The 18,769-nt window shown below is 44.5% G+C and overlaps 2 protein-coding genes across 3 annotated transcripts in view; one reads left to right on the forward strand and one right to left on the reverse strand.

Annotated features, from left to right (window-relative positions):
* The window catches only part of METTL23 (methyltransferase 23, arginine), a 141,100-nt gene extending 123,971 nt beyond the window's left edge, over positions 1–17,129 (reverse strand). For both annotated transcript variants that reach the window (XR_015297496.1, XM_086930677.1), the window contains exon 1: positions 16,815–17,129. Coding sequence is in view for 1 of the 2 variants with exons in the window: in XM_086930677.1 (XP_086786803.1) it covers positions 16,815–16,913 (99 nt within the window). In the remaining variant the exon portion in view is untranslated. The remainder of the gene's footprint in view (positions 1–16,814) is intronic.
* Positions 17,130–17,601: 472 nt separating this feature from the next.
* Positions 17,602–18,769, forward strand: part of JMJD6 (jumonji domain containing 6, arginine demethylase and lysine hydroxylase) — a 149,049-nt gene continuing 147,881 nt past the window's right edge. The window contains exons 1-2 of the mRNA XM_086930678.1: positions 17,602–18,066; positions 18,336–18,724. Of these exons, the coding sequence (XP_086786804.1) occupies positions 17,938–18,066; positions 18,336–18,724 (518 nt within the window). The 5' untranslated portion in view covers positions 17,602–17,937. The remainder of the gene's footprint in view (positions 18,067–18,335; positions 18,725–18,769) is intronic.

An 18,769-nucleotide genomic window follows, 5' to 3' on the forward strand; every position in this document is an offset into this window, starting at 1 on the left:
ATTATTATGAGGCTTTTGGTATGGGTGCTGGCCGAATTCAGCCAGCCACCAACTGGAGCCCCATGGTGAAATCTTCCTGCTGCAGGTCGCTACTTCTGCCTTGTCGGTGTTGAGCTTGAGACAGTTGGCTTTTATCCAGTTAACAACGTTGGCTCGTTCACCTGCGCCATGCAGACGGTGAACTTGTTTCTTGTGTTGTGTGTCTTGTACGAGAAGATTATAACTTGTGTATCGTCGTAGAAGAGGGTTTTGATGTTGTTTGTCCAAGTGACAATGCCCAGAGGGCTCATACTTTGAAGAAGGTGGGTCTGAGCGCTGAACCTTGAGGCACTCCACAGATGATTTTGAGGGCTTATGAGGAGCAAGGTGCCAGGCTAACAGCTTATGTTCTATCCATTAAGAGGGAGCAGAACCAGCAGAGAGTGGGTCCTTGGATGCCAGTGTTGTGCAGGTGCATGATGAAGATGGGGTTTGAGACCTTATCCAATGCTGCAGTTAGGTCCAGGAGAATAAGAGGCTGTTGTGTCTTCTCTGTCAAGGATCACGCATATGTCTGTGCAGCTGATGAATGCTGTTTCTGTATGTGGTTGGGCCTTAATCTGGATGGCGTTGTGTCAAGGCGCTGATGTCGTTCGTTTATCATGCTAAGCACTTATTATTTATGTAATTGTTTCAACAGAATTAGAATAATGACTTTAAAATACCCTGCACATTCTTTGCACATTGTTCTTCCTGCACGTATTATACTGAAAGGAAGCTTTACATGATAAACAATAAAAAAGTTTGTATTTTTCTACCAAGACAGCCAGTAGGCTTCATCCTTGAAAAGTTTAATCTTGTTATCTAGGGCAAAAGTACAAAAGACCAGCAACCACCAGCAGATGCAGATAAATTCACATATTTTTCTACTTTACACAGAAAGGAACTTGTGTACATTTGTTTGCTGTGTATGTTTTAAAGACCTTCAGTTTTAGCTACACAAAAATATGGTCTAAATACATTTTAATTGGTTAAATAGCTTTCTCATTGTTGCCTTAGAGATCCCCTTTAAATTTGGATGGTGCAATTGGAATGGAAGGATGCTTGAATGTCAGTTCATATTTACCTGTCTTACTAACAGCTTCTTCAGAAAAATCCAGTTCAAGTCTTGTCCTTTCAAACTATCCGCAAACAGTTGGTGCTCTTAGAAAGTTCTCAAACTAGTGGTGGCCGTATTCAGATCAAATGGCATTCAACAGTGGTTTATTCAGATGACAGGTTGATGGGTTATAGATTCAAATCAGAGCGGTGGTGTCATTTCTCCTACATTTAGGTCTTCATCAGTTGCAAGCGTCCCTCTGGGGTCCATCTCAGACTATTCCGTTCCTAGGTTTCCTGATAGACTTAGCAAAGGTTTCTCTTTTCCGTTCTAAGAAAGGACTGATAGAGAAGATTCGCTCTTTATTGAAAGTAGACAGGTTTTCCCTGAGGAGTACAGCCAGGATTATGGGTGTCTTGTTTGTATTCATTCAAGCAATTTTCCTTGCCCCCCCACCTGTGAGGAATTATGCTGTATTATATGGTGTGGTTGTGTGACCTCACTTTTGGAGTACATGTTACTGATTTGGGTCAAGGCAGGAGTGTTTGTTAACACCTTGGGTGCTTGAGAAATTTTCCTCCGGTGCTGCATTCCCTTCATTCTCATTATTCATGACGAGTCATGAGCACAGCTCAACCGTGCCTCATGACGAGCTGAGCTCGTCATGAGCATCGAAGGGGTTAAACCTTAGCTCAACCCTTTGTTGCTGTGGCTTCAGAGCAGGCAGGCTAAAACAAAGCAACAAGTGAAAAACATTAAGAAGTACCAAATAAACAAAATACGTAAGTCGTGGAACACGAAAGAAACCTGACACCATTTTATAAGAATAGATTATATTTTTGAGCCCAACTAAATACAATTTCACAAACACCTGCAGCTCTTTCACGTGGTACCGAAGTTTAGCTCTTTGGAGGCCAAATTGTGAATGGGTCGCATTGGTAGTGGGGCCATCTCTCAGGTTTATTGCTCACTGTCTTGCTTTACACTCCCAAGTGAAAGAAATTAAGCACTCCCACATAAAGCAAGAAAACAGCTGGCAAGAGATCGCAGCACTCACCAAATGAGGCACATTAAGAAAAAGGTTTCAGAATAAAAGTGTGGGGTATTATTAGTGCAAGACACTAACATAAAGGCTTCCCCAGATGTCAAATTAAACAATCAAAACAACATGCAAATGTATATGGGGAATGTTCTGTTTTAATAAAGCCTCTCCAACCAGTCCCCCTCTGGGCTTCTGCTTCCTTCTCCGTGTGGAGGAATTTTCATGCATATTTTCCTGCGGCTACCAGCAGCGCAGTTCAGAAGTCCCTGTCTCGTCTTGGGTCCGGACAAATGCTGGCTTGCTCCACGGCAATTGACTTTGTGTTTCCAGGTATGGATACTTCCGGAACCCGCCTTTCCCTTGGGGTGATCAGAGCGGTTGAGGTATTTTACCTCTTTCTGTGGCATGGCCCCTGCTCATTGGTCGCTTCACTCGAGGGGTTCAACAGTGTGAGGGGGCTCAAGGAGCGACTTTGGGATCACAGGACTGACACATGGGTACATCGCGCCCTGCTGCTATTGTTCCCCGCCTCCATTTCTTTTCATCAAAGGACTCTCCCCCATTACATCAGCCCGTTCTGCTTGAATATGAAGCATTTTGGGAGTTGTGGTGCGGTGATGTTCAAACGCACTACAATAGGTGAGCAGCACAGCTTGGGGGGGGGGGGGAGGAGCGGACGGACGCCATCCATACAAAACAGCAGGGGTACTTACCGCGACATTTCCGTCAGGTGTTGGGCGCTGAGGAAGGCAATGCGCCGAAATGCATCCGCCGCCACCAGACTGTTCTGTTTTAATAAAGCCTCTCCAACCAGTCCCCCTCTGGGCTTCTGCTTCCTTCTCCGTGTGGAGGAATTTTCATGGGGATATATATTATATATATATATATATATATATATATATATATATATATATATATATATAAATAAATATATATATATATGCAAGCAATAGTAACACACTTACAAGTAATCAAATGCAGCTGTTAAATGCACTTATTTGGCATGCCTTTCCCCTCGCGCAGCGGACGCGCCAAAGGCAAGCCCGTCTGCACCAATCCACGGCCAGCCAGGGCTATACACTATGCCCATTTTTATCCTACACGGCTTCTGAGTTGAAACACTCACATGGCAACTGGCCTATCAGCACTGACACCATGGCCCAAGACAACAAAGCAGAGATCTTTACCATAGTCTACTTTACAGAGCTCTCTGATCCACCTGCCCGCCAGGAACCCCCCGCCGTCCACAAGGGCTTACCTGACTAACATCTCTGAGAGTCAGGAAGCAGGGACTCTCGTAATTAGCTACTTAAACACCCGCTCTATGGTGAGACATCAGCTAGAAATTTTCCAGCTCATTGATTCTGACAAACCCGACATCCTTTTTCTGTCCAAAACTTGGGTCACTACAGAGTCTGTCTCTGATATCCTTGCAGCAGTTCCCAATATACTACTATATACATCAGACCACCAGGCGTACGGGCAAGCTGGGAGAGGGGTTGCAGCTATTATCCACCAAAAACTTCGGTTCACTTCATTAGGGATCACAGGCGTACCATCGGTCGACAGCCTTATTTTGAAATTCTAATCACCCCAGTTCCTCTTTATCTGTGCCTTATTCTATCGCCCCCCCTCACCATATACACTTATTCCCCCAACTACTAGGCGAACTGAACTCCCAACTAGTTATCAACTATGCTAGAATCATTGTAATTGGAGACTTTAATTATTGGCCCTCTGACGCACAGGAGAGTGCCAGCTCCATAGAATTTACTGATCTCCTGTCAGGAATGAACTGCATTCAACATATGTGATCAAGGCCACCCATATAAAGGGACATATTCTGGACTAAGTTTGGACTTCCAACTTGGAAATCTCACGACTATCAATTTCCCCATGCACATGGTCCGACCATCACCTTATCACATTCACCATGGCCTGTGGCCCCCTAATCAAACCCTCCCTGTTGGGAAATCACCTGGCCAGAAATTGGAATCGAGCCAACATCGGCGATTTCTGCACACTACTAAAGGCCACATTGACAACTGAAAAGGAGTCCCTCTGTAATCAGGCAACTAGCATCAAGCTATGGCCTAAACCAGCTAGCGCCCCCTTTAAAAGAACTAAACTTAAGCGTCCTCAGGATGCACAACGCTGGTTCTCCGACGATCTGAAACTAAACAAACTTGCCCTAATGCAAGCTGAGCGTAGCTGGAGACGGGATTATGCCTCAGGAAAACAGAAAAACGGATGTAACCCTGTTAAAAGAACACAAAAACTCCATCCTTCAGACTTAGGCAGCTTACTTGTCCTCTAAGATTATAAACTCAGCTAATAAGACCAAGGATATTTTCTCCATAGTTGAGCTTGCACAACCAGATAGATTCTGGGCCTGGTGGGTCAATGCTTTAGGATATTAAAAATGCTCAAGAAATTTCTCCCTCTCCTAGCCATTGCCCACAGAAAAAGCACGGTGCAAGCCCTGGTAGGATCCAGGCTTGACTATGCCAACGTGCTCTACCTCAGCCTCCCTGAGTACCTCCTATCGCGTTTGCAGGTGGTGCAGAATTCTGCTGCTCGAGCAATCTTTGGCCTTGGCCGGAGGTCTCATGCGGCGGGTCTGTTGAAATCTCCCCACTGGCTACCGATACGGAAACGTATCGAGTTCAAGGCGCGGACCATGGCATTCAAGGCACTCCACGGCTCAGGTGCCGGGTACTTAAGGAAGAGGATGGGATTTCACTGTCCGTCAAGAGCCTTACGTTCTGCATCCCTGTCACTGGCCAGTGTCACTGCAGTTAGGCGCGATCGCATCGGGGGTCACTCTTTCAAATATCTTGCACCCCGGGCCTGGAATGCACTGCCACTGTCATTAAGAAGAAGCGAGAATCTACTGTCTTTTAGGAAAGAGCTTAAGACGTGGCTGTTCTGCAAGTAATCTTCCTATACTCTGATGGTCGTGTTGTGTTGGGTCTGATAGCGCCGGGACACTCGGTTCGAGTAGCTGAGCGCTCAATAAAACTCCAACTAACATAACATAACATAACATAACATAGAGTGATGGCGAAACATGCCCCCTCGCAATCCTTATGGGACTCCTGTAACTCTTATTTTATTGAGAAAATCGCCACCATCAAAGCCAGTATTCCTACTCCCACACTTTCACCCACTTCCCCTACCACATGTAAAAACCTGATTCTATTGGACCAGATCCCCCTGATCTCTAAGGGAGAATTTTTTTCCTACTCAAAAATGTTGGATCAGGTTCCCCGACCGATTGCTGCCCTCCCCATATCTTACAGAAGGCCTTCCTCTCTTATCCAGGCCCACCCCTTTTCTTTTTGAACAACTCTCTTAAACCAGGCATTGTCCCAGACATCTTTAAAAATGCTGAAATTGTCCTGATCCTGAAGAAACCCAACTCCGACTCCTTGGTCATTAGTAATTTCCGCCCTATCTCCTTACTCCCTTATCGAAGTAAAATCCTTGAGGCCCACGTAGCTAACTGTCTTAGCTTATTCATTGAGCACTCCCATTTACTCGAACCTCACTAGGCAGGATTTAGACCAGCACACTCCATGGAGTCAGTCATATTAGCAGTCGTGGACGAGCGAAGGAGAGGGGCCGATAAAAACCTTACCGAGGCTCTGGTACTCCTGGATCTGTCAGCAATATTTGACACGGTCGATCATGGCCTCCTGGTCGACCGTGTCAGTAATACTGGCATCCAGGGTCTGGCTTTGAAGTGCATCTCCTCCTTCCTCTGTAACCACTCTCAAGCAGACCGCTTCGCCGATTTTTCGGCCAAGAAAATGAATCTGGCATGTGGGGTTCCCCAGGGTTCTTCCCTTTTGCCCCTTCTTTTTAATCTTGCGACCTTTGGTTGTTTGGTCCTTGCGCAAAAGAAGAGTCGAGATATTCAACTATGCTGATGACCTCCAGCTGGTGTTTGATATTGACTCCTCTAACACATCAGTATCCAACTTTCAATCCACCATGAGCTTCATCAGCGAATGGATGTATGCCAACTAATTAAAACGTAACCCTGATAAAACTGAGCTGATCCTAACTGGAGGAACTGCCAATCTGTGGAACTCCAACTTCTGTCCTCCGCTCCTAGGTAGTCCCCATTGCCCAGTAGGATCTGTAAAAAAGTCTTGGGGTTATAATCAGTAACGATTTATCTATGAAACCCCAGATCAGCGCGGTGGTCTCTGCCTGCTTTTCCCACCTATGCAAAATCCATAAGATCTGCAGATTCCTGATCACGAGGCCTTGACCCTAGTCACCTTGGCCCTGGTTACCTCCCGAATTGATTATGTCAACTCACTCTATGTCAGTATTCCGGCTTATCAACTTCATTGTTTACAACTGGTATAAAACCAGGCAGCTAGGCTTATCCACTGCCAACCAAGACATCAACAAGTCAGTCCTCAGTTGGAAGAGCCTCCACTGGCTCCCAGTGGCTAGACGCTGTGCCTTTTAGCTGGACTGCACCATCTTTAAAGTCCTCGCCGGGAATGGCCCAGCATTCATCTCCTCAAGGATTCAGAGCCATACCCCCACTCGTGAACTGCGCTCCTCTCATCCGAATCTGCTTACCATCCCCGCCTTCAAACGTAAAAAAACATGGTGGTCTCAGATTCTCAGTTCTGGCCCCTCAATTCTGGAACTCTCTTCCTGCTGGACTGAGGTCAGTAACCTCCTAAGCTCAGTTCAGAACACTCCTCAAGACCTTGTTGTTCTCTCAGGCATACGAGTAAAGCATCTGTTTTGCGTCACTGTTGCCCTCCCGCTCTCAGCGTCATGAAACCGCTTGGTGTACATGCGCTTAACAAGTAACTTTAACATGACATGGTATAAAACACAAGCAGGTAATGATGATAAAACACACGCAAATAATAACCATTTACAAGTCAAGTAATAATAATGGAGCAAAACATAACCAGATTATAATAATGGAACATTCATAAAACAAATGTACAAGAAATAGAACACAAGCAAATAATAATAATACCGGACGCCCACTGCAAGAAATAGGCAATGTTAAATGCATGTAATCAAACACACAAAATAAACTGTCAAAGGAAAGCATGGAAACATATAAAATATAAACACAGAAAAAAAATCAGATGATTAGAACACATACGTAAATGAATGCCAATAAACAAGAAGCACTGATACCTGGATGTGCACACAAACACAATCCCACATCACAATACCAATAATCAGAAAAAATATCTCAAAGGCTGCAATGGCTTCATCTTAGCCAACACAAAACTGGGGGCTCCCAAATGACAATCCTGGGGCCAAGAAACTTCTCAAGCCGGGAAATTCAACAGTGAGCGGACGCGTCTGTCCTTCAGGAAGAGAACCCAGTTTTCCAAGTCAAGAGACCCCAGTTTTATAATATTCTCAATGCACTAAAAGTTTTGGAGAAGACCACCTCTGCGCCAAGGAAGCCTATTGCCCATTCTCCCACAAGCATTCCAAAGGCAAAGGATTTCTCATGTATTCTTCTGTGCTCCCACACTACATTTCCCTTATCTTGCACTTGTTTGAGATAGTACAAAACATTTCAAAAAGTACAAAAACACCCTTCAAAGAGGAAAACAATCTTAAAGCAAATAACCTGATTAACCGTGAGTAACCTGGGGGCCTGCTTGTGTGTGCAAAACTCAGGAGTCAGAATTCAAGATGCAGGAGGGCATGTCATAGCCAATAGTGAAAACTTCATAAAACTTCCCAATGTACAACATAATGCACATTTGTGCACCACTGCCTATAACACCACACACTTCATTTCCCAATGAATAACACATGCTTTCAAACACACATCCCACTCGCTCTGTTCCTGGCAATGCTCAGGCTGCCTTACTCTGTGAAACACTCCAACTCTAAAGCTACAGGGAGACCCGAAATTAAACCTTAAGTCCATGCAAGCGCACAAAAAATGATGATGTCCATTCAAGATAGAGTTAAGAAAAAGACAAAGTCAATTAAAACAATGGTAGTCAAAGGTCACCACATGGTCCCAATACATGGGAGTGCCTATTGCACTACACTCATCGCGAACGCTCCTCATGCTTTTGAAAAACTCAGACTTCGCTGGGAGGGCTGGGTTGGTGATCTTGATGAGGCCGATTGGAGGGAGGCTCAGATGGCCCTGCACAAATGAATCAATTGCACACAACCTACCTTACTCTTATCCGATTGCATAAGGCAGGCTGAATTCCCCAGCCAGTCTGCTTTTGGTCCTCAAAGCAGGCATGTGGAATTCCTATAGCCCGACTACCAGGACATATTCTTTGGGGTCAAAGGCAACAAGTTTTCATGTGTATTTTGTCCTTGGGACAAGTAGGCCAAACCCCCTGCAGCACAAACTCTTTGACTGCCAGTATGCAGTACCACATTATGGATCAAGGAAGGGCACTGTCTGCAGTTAAGGTAATATTTGTGTCCATATGTTAATGTTGTTCAAACTTGTATTTATGGTTTATTAATTGAAAGCCTTTATTATTAGGGTGAGCGCTCTAAGTAAAAGTTATAAGCTCTGACTGCACTACTGACAGTGGTTTCAGCATAAAAATGTGTACACACGTTTTCAAAGTTTAGCAATATGAGGCTATGTATCATGCTCCTTGAATGCTCTTTGATTTGATGCAAATATTTTCAGAATTTAAAAGTAAGATTGATGATTCTTTGCTTTCAAAATAAAATGTTCATAAAAAATTAAAGCAGACATAACAAATATTTCGCTCAACTACTGTAACATTTCAGGTGCCATTTGTTTGCAGCATCATTTAGTAACATGTGTTGATGCATGCTAGTATTTCCCAAAAATATTCATAATGGAAAATCAGTGTAACCAGTTTCAATAAGATTATGGGAAACAAAAACAAACAATCATTTGCAAAGCCAGTAGGTCTAAAATTGGTCAGCTTTTAGTTTTGTAAATGTGTGACTTGTTTTCGCATGGTTTTTGTAAAACCTTTTTTGTGTGGGTGCTGCCGGGCCCTCACCATTATAACAAACATTGAGAAAAGTAAAAATAGTTTTTGGTCTCATAGTGCACACTGCCACAGTAGTTACTGGCACTGAACATAACTACTTTGTGTGCTGATATACTCCTTGTGAAAGAGCAGAATGCTGTCATTCACAGTGAAGGCAGCCGATACAGAGAGAGAGACAGAATTTTCATAAACGCAAAAGGCCATGGCCAACGCTAGACCAAATTAGGGGCCCAAATATTCAAGACAGTCTCAAAACTGCACCCATGGTATATGTCCTTGCATAAAGTGAAGCTATACAGCTTTGGTGAATTCCCAAGAATTTACAGAAGTAGGACAAGAAATAGTGCTCCTAGAAAATATTTATGAACTGCATTTTAGCATTAGCAAATATGCATGTGTAGATTTGCTCATGAGAAAATCTGAGTGTTTGCAAGTTCACTTTCCCTCCGAACACTTTTTCCCCAACTCTGGAAGAAGATTTACGTCTGCCATTGTCAGAAGTAAATTTCCAACATTTCTCAGTATTGGGGAAGATTAGAGAAGAGTTGTTGAAAAGACTTAAAACATGCAAGTTAGTAGGTTTACCCAAACTCAAAAGGGCATTCTAACCCTGAAACGATTGCTCACCACTAAATTCAGCCCCAGTATGTAGATCTGCGTAAACGTGGCAACATAAGGGGATTGCAAGTATTCAAATACAACTATGGTATGAGCCCTGGCATAATCAGAGAGGCTATATCAGAGCACTTATATAATGAGATTGCTGCCATAATCTGTCACCGCACTACATGGCACCAAAGGGACAAGCGGATTTTGTTACAGGACAAGTAGCTTTATGCAGCCTCCTGCCCAATGGACAAGTAGTGAAATTTCGGAGGTCCTGGAGCATGATCTTGACTTGACCCCTGGGGTGGCTCTTCTGGGGATGGTTGATCAATTGGGCGGATATCGGGCTGAACGCATGTTTGTGGCTGTCACTAACATTGGTGGCTAAGAGGGACTTTGCCCATCTGTGGTACTTGCCAGGTGCTCCGGCCCTGGCGGAATGGTGGCAGGAGTGGACTGGTGTGCACAACATGAAAAAGCCTGTCTACATTGCCTGTGGTTGCCCACAAAAATATGATAGGATATGGGTGGGTATCATGGACGGGAAGTGGGATTTGTCCGAGGCTGGTTGTGTTGTGAAAGCAAAATGCAAATGTGACTGTTTCTAGTGGTTTAAAAAGTTAATAAAAATTGATTACCAGAAACCAAAATAAACAAAATCCACTGGAGGCTACCAGAGATATAGATTTGAAAGTAAAATGTAGACCTAAGCTTTTCAACCCCCCCCCCCCCCCCCCCCAATAATAAAAGAACTGCGTTTATAACTGCAAAGTTTGGAAACTTTGTAAAACTTTCAAAGAGTTGGTTATCACTACTCCGGCCCACGCTTGCAACAAAGCAGTCTCAAGTTTGGTTCCAGTCTCTGTGGGCGAACCGCTATAGACTTTATTGGCGTGGTCCTAATGCAAGGGATTCAAAACACTGAAGAACCTGTAAGATGCGGAGGATGCTGTGTGATCAACGGGGCTCTTCCTGGGGCTACTCTTCAGTCCACAGTCCAGATAGTGTGACTTTGACTACAGGAGTGGATGTTCTTCGAAGTCCTCTTTGGTCCAGCAAAGGTTCAGTTGCCACTGGACTGCTGGTCTCTGATCACAGTTCCCTTTGGTGAAGGCTAGTTTCCACCTTGGGTAACTAAACTACACTCAAACGATTTGGCGTACAGGCCTCATGTTATAGGTAAGTGGCGATTGTGGCTACTTACTGGCCAGAACGGGCTTTTCTTCTTCAACATTTGTGGTCCTGGTGCAGGAACAGGAAGTCAGTCAAATGACTCTTGGAGTTCACCTCTTCTGTCTGGGGCTCGGGAGTGACTTTTACTCGAGCCAGGCACCACAGTCCCCTCTTTGCTAGCCCAAGCTTCAGCAGGTGCAGTCCAATCTTCAGTACAGCCTCTCTTTGCCATATCTGGTGAACAGCAGGGCAGTCCTTCTTCTGTCCTATCTTTAAACCAGATGAGATCTGAGGTCTGGGTGCCAGGGGTGTGATATTTATGCCCAGAAAGTGCCCTCCAGAGAGATAGCGGATACTAGCCAATAGTTGAAGGAGTATGTAAGGATGGAGACACTGGATATGATTTAGCAGAGGAAAACATACATACATTCTGGCAGAGGGATATGGGATTGCAGTGGGTGCATGGAGTAGACTCTGGGGCTAGATTGTGGATTACAGTGATGAAGTAGCTCCACATGAAAACGAGGATGTGCATGTAGGGAGTTGGGGAAAAGAGGGTAGTCTAAACGAGATTAAAATGGGAATGGCAAGAGGATTCAAGATAGATTGAAAGTATCAGAGAAAGAGCGTAAGTCGGGCATCTGTAATTGTAAGGTATGGCCAGGGCAACTGGAATTCTGCAATTGTGCGGCCTCTGCGGTGTTTGCACAGTTATGGTTTTGCTGCATAATCCATCATTGTTCTTTTTGCATAATCCATTATCTGCAAATTTTAACAAAAAAATGGTTTCTAGCTCATGTGTTTCAAAAGTTACTAAAATCGCAGCAATACATGTTGCCATGTAGTGGATGATCCTTTCCAAAGGTAGACTGGTACCCTTTCTGTTTCTTATTGCTATATTTGGGTGTTAAACTGGCACTGAGGTGCAACCTATGCCCAGACAATCTTAACAAGTCTTGAAATGATAAAATAATGTAGTAATACAATTACAAAATGTGCCACATTACCCTTCATAATTTTACTTTTCTTGATGCAGAATGTATTCAACTCGGCTGCATAATTTCACCCTCTCCAGCTGCATAATTTCAGCAGCCCTACATATGGCACAAGGTTTTCCCACCCAACCTCTTTTTCTTGGCATGATGGTCAGAGACAGTTTATTTCTGGTACAGAGGATGCCGTGTGATTTAACACTGGAAAATCTGGTTTGTAAATGTCTTCAGGGGCAAAGTATAGGATCCCTGGCGGCAGCAGCCTGAACCCCTGGCCGTCTGATGAGTACTGAAACCAAGCATTTGCAACAGGTCTCAAATTTACAAGAGTTTGAGCTATTGGCATTGTAAATGCACACAGCTTAAACTCTCGCAAATGCGAGACCTATGGTATTGCAAATATTTTTGGAGTTGTTAAAGCCCCCATGCCGCACTTTCACGTGCATGAAGGCTGTGACTCTTTCTTTAAAAAAGCTGTGTCTAACAAAAGGTACGCGGCCACTATTAAAGTGAAACCAGGGCATGGGGGCTGTTGGTCAAACAAATGCTTATTTATTTGTAAAAGCCCCCAATAAAAATAAATATTCGCAATGCCATAGTTCTCATATTTGCAAGAGTTTTAAGCTATTGGCATTTACAATGCCAATAGCTCAAACTCTTGTAAATGCGAGACCTATGGCATTGCAAACAAGCGCCTGCCATTGTCCCGGCTGCTTTGAAAGTGAAAGCATGTTGTACCTGCAGCTGGGCAAAACCCATTAAAGAAATATTGCTTACAGACAAATTCAAACATACCATGTTGCTACAGAAGTAAAAGTGCCATGGGCGGTTGCAAATGAAGACACTGTGGTACTAAGGAGGGACTAACAAGGCGATAAAGGAATCAGAAGCCAGCATTTACTAAGGACAACGACAAAAGTTAATGAAAAATATGGGCAGAGCTTCACATCGCTAACTCAATACACACAGCATGGCTCAGAGAGATGCACATGCACATGAACTGCCCAAGCTCGACCTAAAAAAGGAAATACATCAAAATGGGCCCAAGAAAATACACATCCTCATAATTTGCACATCAAACAGTGACCACTGTAGTTTTCTTCAAGGGGATTTACTTCACAATCAAGGCACAAGCAACATACATTTAATATGCTGTGTCACTGATGAACAGTTACACTCTAGACTCAGAAATTTCAGATGAAAATACTGAATTAAGCAGTAATTGGAGATTCTAGGATGCTTTAGGGTCGGCTAAACAGCTCCCTGTCTATTCTGTGAAAATACAATGAAAAGTGCAGCAGTGGTTGAGGCGTGCCCAGGTGTGGAGGGAGCTGGTCCCATCAGAGTAGAACTCTGGTGCTGGGTCCCACGGAGACGTTTCTCCTGCGATGCAAAGTTCAGGTCCTGGAACAGACACCTACTCTGGGGAACACTGGACCTCGAAGGCAAAGGCCTGAGGCAGAGGAGTGCTCGTTGGCAGGGCGGCCACTGGGGCCCTAGGGTCTCACAAGGGAGCCAAGATGGTGGCCCGCTGCAGCCTAGACAGGCTCAGTCGGAAGAAGATCAGTGCAGCGCTGGAAAGACACATGATTTGACTCCACCAAAGCAGGAGCCACCAGTGAGGAACCCGGTGGTGCATGAAAATCGTCCTAAGGGGCATTGGGCACGCAGAGGAGTACGCTATACCGACGGTGCCCAGTCGTCAGCCATACAGGACCGGCATCCGAGGCTGAGGAGAATGGCTCGAGGCCAGAGTGTGGAAGCACAGTCTAGCATCAGGAGACCCAGACCAGGGTTTCCAGTGGCAGACACTTTGGGCTGAAGAGGCGGGGAACCATGCTGGGCCCCCCTGCCCTCTGTCAGACTAGGGGAGTAATACCTTATGAGAGCCATGGAGATGGGATTGGTTTAACAGATGTCTGCATTTGTTCCTCGGGGCCATGTTCACCTTACTTTGATACCAGAATACTAGTTACTACATAGGATGCCAAGGTTTGCTACTGAAGACAAGGATATTATCACTAAAGTAAAAGAACACACATGTACTGGTTGGCCACCGACTAAGAGTTTACAATGAAATGTATACTTGTTCGCTCAGGTTGCCGGGAAACTAGGTGTAGTGAATGAGGTTCTGCTCCATAATGACAAATTTGTTCCATCATGAGCAATCAGAGATGTCATCCTGAAATTGTGCTGGGGATTTCCGCTCTGAAATCACATGGAACACAACTCGGTTGACCAAGAATGGATAAGGAAGCAGGCTGCTTTATAAAAAAATGTGACAGTGTGCCAATTGAGACTAAAATCGTAAGAATTCTACCACACCCATGCAGGTTTTGCCTCAGCCTCAATCTCCAGGGCAGAAGCTAGCCTCCGATATGGGGGGGACCAATCACCAAAATGTGAACACATATGCAATTAAGCACATTAAAATGGCCCTTTAGGATCCACAGTGCAAAGGCCTCAGGGAGGTTCGACCACTACCTAGAAGATAGTGTTTGCCTGGTCCATTGAAACAAGTTGCCAATTAAACAGGCCATCAAGGAAAGGTTGTGGTATTACCGTTTATGTCCCCATTTTGTGACAGGCGTCAGTCCATTTAGATTGCTAAGAGGAGGGATACCAAACTCAGATATGTAACTTTGTTGGCTTTTGAACAAGTGTCCTAACAAAAACAAGCATCGGCATAGCCAATAGGTCTCGCCTTTGGGACCTTATACGATATTATTACGGCTATGTCCTTACCTGTATTTAAAGGTGATGTTTAAGCATTAACAATTTTAATTCAGCGTCCTTCATTTTAGCTTTTCACGTGACTAAATAATGAAGTAATACTATTATAAAATGTGCTGCATTATGCTGCATAATTCCAAAGGCCTGTCCACACTTATTGGGTGACTGGAAGTATGTGGTTAAAATAACCTTGTTCAACTTACTGTTTAGGGCTTTATAGCAGATGAGAAGGGCACATTTTTGGTTAACATGAAACGAACCCGTGAAAGGTAAGTGCCATTTATTGTGGCGTTCGAGACGGAAACAAGATGGTGGGGGAATGGAACAGACATTCATTTGTTGGGAAATGATTCCCTCTTCTGGAAAACATTCACACATATTTAATTAGTAAATAAACCTATCTGTCTGGGTCTAGAGTGGCTGAAGGTGAGCCCAATTATTGGGCTAGAAGCATAAAATAAAGGAATGGTTTAATTAATTTGAACTACTGGTGATTTTCCTGGGCACATTTAATCCATCACGTCATAGCCTGTTCTTTCCATTACAGACAAGGGCCCATTCATTAATGATTTTTCATTCATGATTTTTGGTTATTGCTTGGGGGGTGTATATTGGGGCCGTAAATCGCAGTGCAACCGCTGTCATGGTGTGCGATCTTGCTGCAGTACACTTTGATCTAAGAACACAGAAAAAAGTCTACGGAACCACGTTTCAATCTGCCCTCCGATTAGGCAACGCAACCTCCCTAATGCCACCAAAACTGTCCATTTGTCATATGTGTGTAATGTTTGACTTGGTTGTGTAATCGCGTGCCAGTGTTACACCAGTGTCAAGTGGCTCATGTTAAGAGAGTGATACTATGACACTCCTGTTTCTTAGTTGACAACTCTAGCACGCTGGAAGGCACTTGAAAGTGTTACCTTTTCTGTTACAAACATTAGCCTACAACTCCCATCATGCTTAGTGAAGCTGGGTGAAATACCAGGACGGATTGAAAGTTAATCTGTGACTTGGGGCACCATGCCAGTCCTTGGTTTATATTTCCCATGGCTGTCAATTTTAAATACTAGAGGCCTGGCCAGAGTTTCAGGCGTGTGTAATCTATGGATCTGTGACGCAGATATCCTGAGAACATGCGAAACACCCAGACGTGTCTGTTGTCACTTCAAATAGACCGTCAGACTCAAGTTCCAGATTACAGCACACAAATCCCGGGATTGACTCATTAACGCCACCTACACACACACACACTCTGTGACATGGACGCATCCAACAGCTTGAACTGCAAGCACGGTTGACTTTAGCATTCCTATGAACCACTAAAAGTATGCAGATTATATAATTATCAAACCACTAAGTGCGCCTTTTCAAAAATCGAAGAGGGTCGAAGCAAAACAAACCAAATCCAAAATGAGATATGGCCAAGTATACAGAGCAAAGCTGCCAGAGTTGAGAGCAGGAGATGATGGAGAAGGGGACATTCCAAATATTCTTACCAAGGAAAACTGTAAAAGCAAACAAAGGAAGCTTAACTACATAAGATGACAAGTGACAGAGAGTAACAAATGATTGTCAAACGAGCGAGTGACAATGTTAAGGTTGCAAGAGGCTGGAAGATGATGATTGGGAAGATAGCCCTGACGAGTTGAGTAAAGCATCGTCCGAAGCACATCTGTACAACATTGGTGTTAAGAATTAAATAAAGATTCCAATGGTAATTTCGTCTCCCCCACTTCCCTTTGATTTGGCTCGTAGAACGTTGGGTGAATGGCTGAATTTAATAGATGTTCCTGCCGTTTTGACTAACACTCCGGAGCTCCCTAGGAACAGCTCACTTAATAAACATGTTTATTTCTAAATGTATGTCAGTGTTGTTACACCATCACCCCAAATAATCCTTTTTAGTATGTCACCAACCCGACAAAACCATCTTTTACCTGCCGTATTACGTTCCAAAGGCGAGAAAGGAAACTACTTTGCAAAGATGCTAGATAGTATTGGAACAGCACGAATCTGAAGGGAAAAAAAAAACACCCGCAAGCAATAAAGGTTGCACAATCCCTCCCACATCTTTTCCCCACTGATCAATCTTCTCTCGTTCAATATTTATGAACCCCTTTTTTGTTCACGTTCCGAGCTACGGGCACCACCACAGCCGGTTTGTGAGTACGACGCACCTCTGGGATACACACTCGCAGGTCTTCTAATTCATCCGTGCCCTGCTGAAAAGTGTAACGGCGTACTGTGCGGACCCTGAGCGCCGCCGTCTCCCCCATTTTTCAGCAAAGTGCCCACGAAACCCAGCTTCTGCTCCTTGTAGCTGGACAAGACAGATATTTTGGTCAATCGCTCGCTGCTTCTTGGTTGGGTAATTTAACAGAACCCATTTTAAAGCCAGAAAGGCAAGCCCAACTTCAGTGGGTAAAGCAGCTTCCAGTGAAGCACTGTTTCATCATGGCTGCCGTTTTGGAGTGATTTTTTTTTTTGTCGTCATGAAAGTACGCAAAAGCGAGCTCTTTATGGTTTGTACAATTATTGCACTGCTCTATTTACAGACCCTACATACGAAAGCTTCGCTGTCTATATATTTCAATTACCAAATGTATATAAGACGTAAACATTAATATTGAAAGGACCCCACTCAAAGGTGGCCAAAACTGGAAATACGCGGTAGCATAGTATTGTTGTCCCTAACATCGCACTCGTAGGGCATGCGTGGAAGGTCAAAAAGAGGGTGGCCATCTGGGAAAAGCGAGATGTGAATTAGCCTATCTGTTTCGTGCCTTTCGCTGTCCTTTATCCTTAGTACGATCGTCACCTAATACCATCGTAGAGGGAGGAGGAGGAGTTGCACTGTTCACTAACCGGATGCTTTGAATAGGAATGAATGTATTACCCAATCCAATATGGCCGAAGCACACGTGCTGTACGTGCCATTCTGTAGGGTGGTAGTCCTGTTTCCATGTTACGGAATGACGTCACTGAGACTTAGAGACATTGGGCAATGATGTATTAGAACGAGGAACGGTCAGCGGAAGTTTCTGGAAAGAAAAAACGGTTTCGATAAAATATAGCGACGATAAGTCGACTGGCTTGGTGGTAGAGGACTCGCACCAATCCTTAACTGTGAACCCCGGGGTCGGTGGAGTCACACCCCGGGGAAGCGCGGGGTAAATAAGAAATATCTGCCTGTGCAAAGTACAGCGCCCCACCAGCAACCTCAGCTTTTTACTTCGGGGAGAGTAGGGTGTACCATTGTTTTCACTCCAGGATTATTGAACCACGCCACTGATTCCGGGGATGAACCACAAGACTAAGAAGCGAATACGAGAAGCCAAACGCAGTGCCCGACCAGAACTGCGGGAACCGCAGGACTGGAGTCGACGGGAGTATAGCCGGACTTTCGACCTCAGCCACAGCACAGTGCGGGTAAGGGGTGCCCGGGAGAGGAATGATGTATGACGACTGCGTTGACTAAGGGCATCTAAGGCTACTGTACATCAGAATTTGAGGATTTAAATGTGGGTGATCCTAAGCGCACGAGGGCATCTTTGTGTGTGGGTGATGTGAGCCGGGCTGTGGCTAGAGCGCGTTCCAGATGTGTTTTATTTTGCCACCCGTCTATTCGCTCTCGAACACCGATGGGCTTTTAGCCACTTAATGAATAACGTTTCTTTTTGTTTATTTAAATTTGGCAGGATAATGTGGAGCGTGCCGATTATCTCACCTTGTCCGCTGAAGAGTTTATTGAGCGGTACGAAAAGCCATACAAACCGGTGGTCTTGGTAAACGCAATCTTAGAATGGGCTGCACAGGAGAAATGGACCATCGAGCGCCTAAAGCGCAAGTATCGGAACCAGAAGTTCAAGTGCGGAGAAGACAACGATGGTTATTCCGTGAAGATGAAGATGAAGTACTACATGGAATACATGGAGAGCACGCAAGACGACAGCCCACTGTATATCTTCGACAGCAGTTATGGAGAGCATCCCAAGAGAAGGAAGCTTCTGGACGATTATACGATTCCCAAGTACTTCGACGATGACCTATTCCAGTATTCGGGCGAGAAGCGTCGCCCCCCCTATAGGTAGGTTATCATTTTTTATTTATTTTTATTTTACAAGTTTTATAT

Source organism: Lissotriton vulgaris, chromosome 7, assembly GCF_964263255.1.
Source record: "Lissotriton vulgaris chromosome 7, aLisVul1.2, whole genome shotgun sequence".
In the NCBI taxonomy this organism is placed as follows: domain Eukaryota; kingdom Metazoa; phylum Chordata; class Amphibia; order Caudata; family Salamandridae; genus Lissotriton; species Lissotriton vulgaris.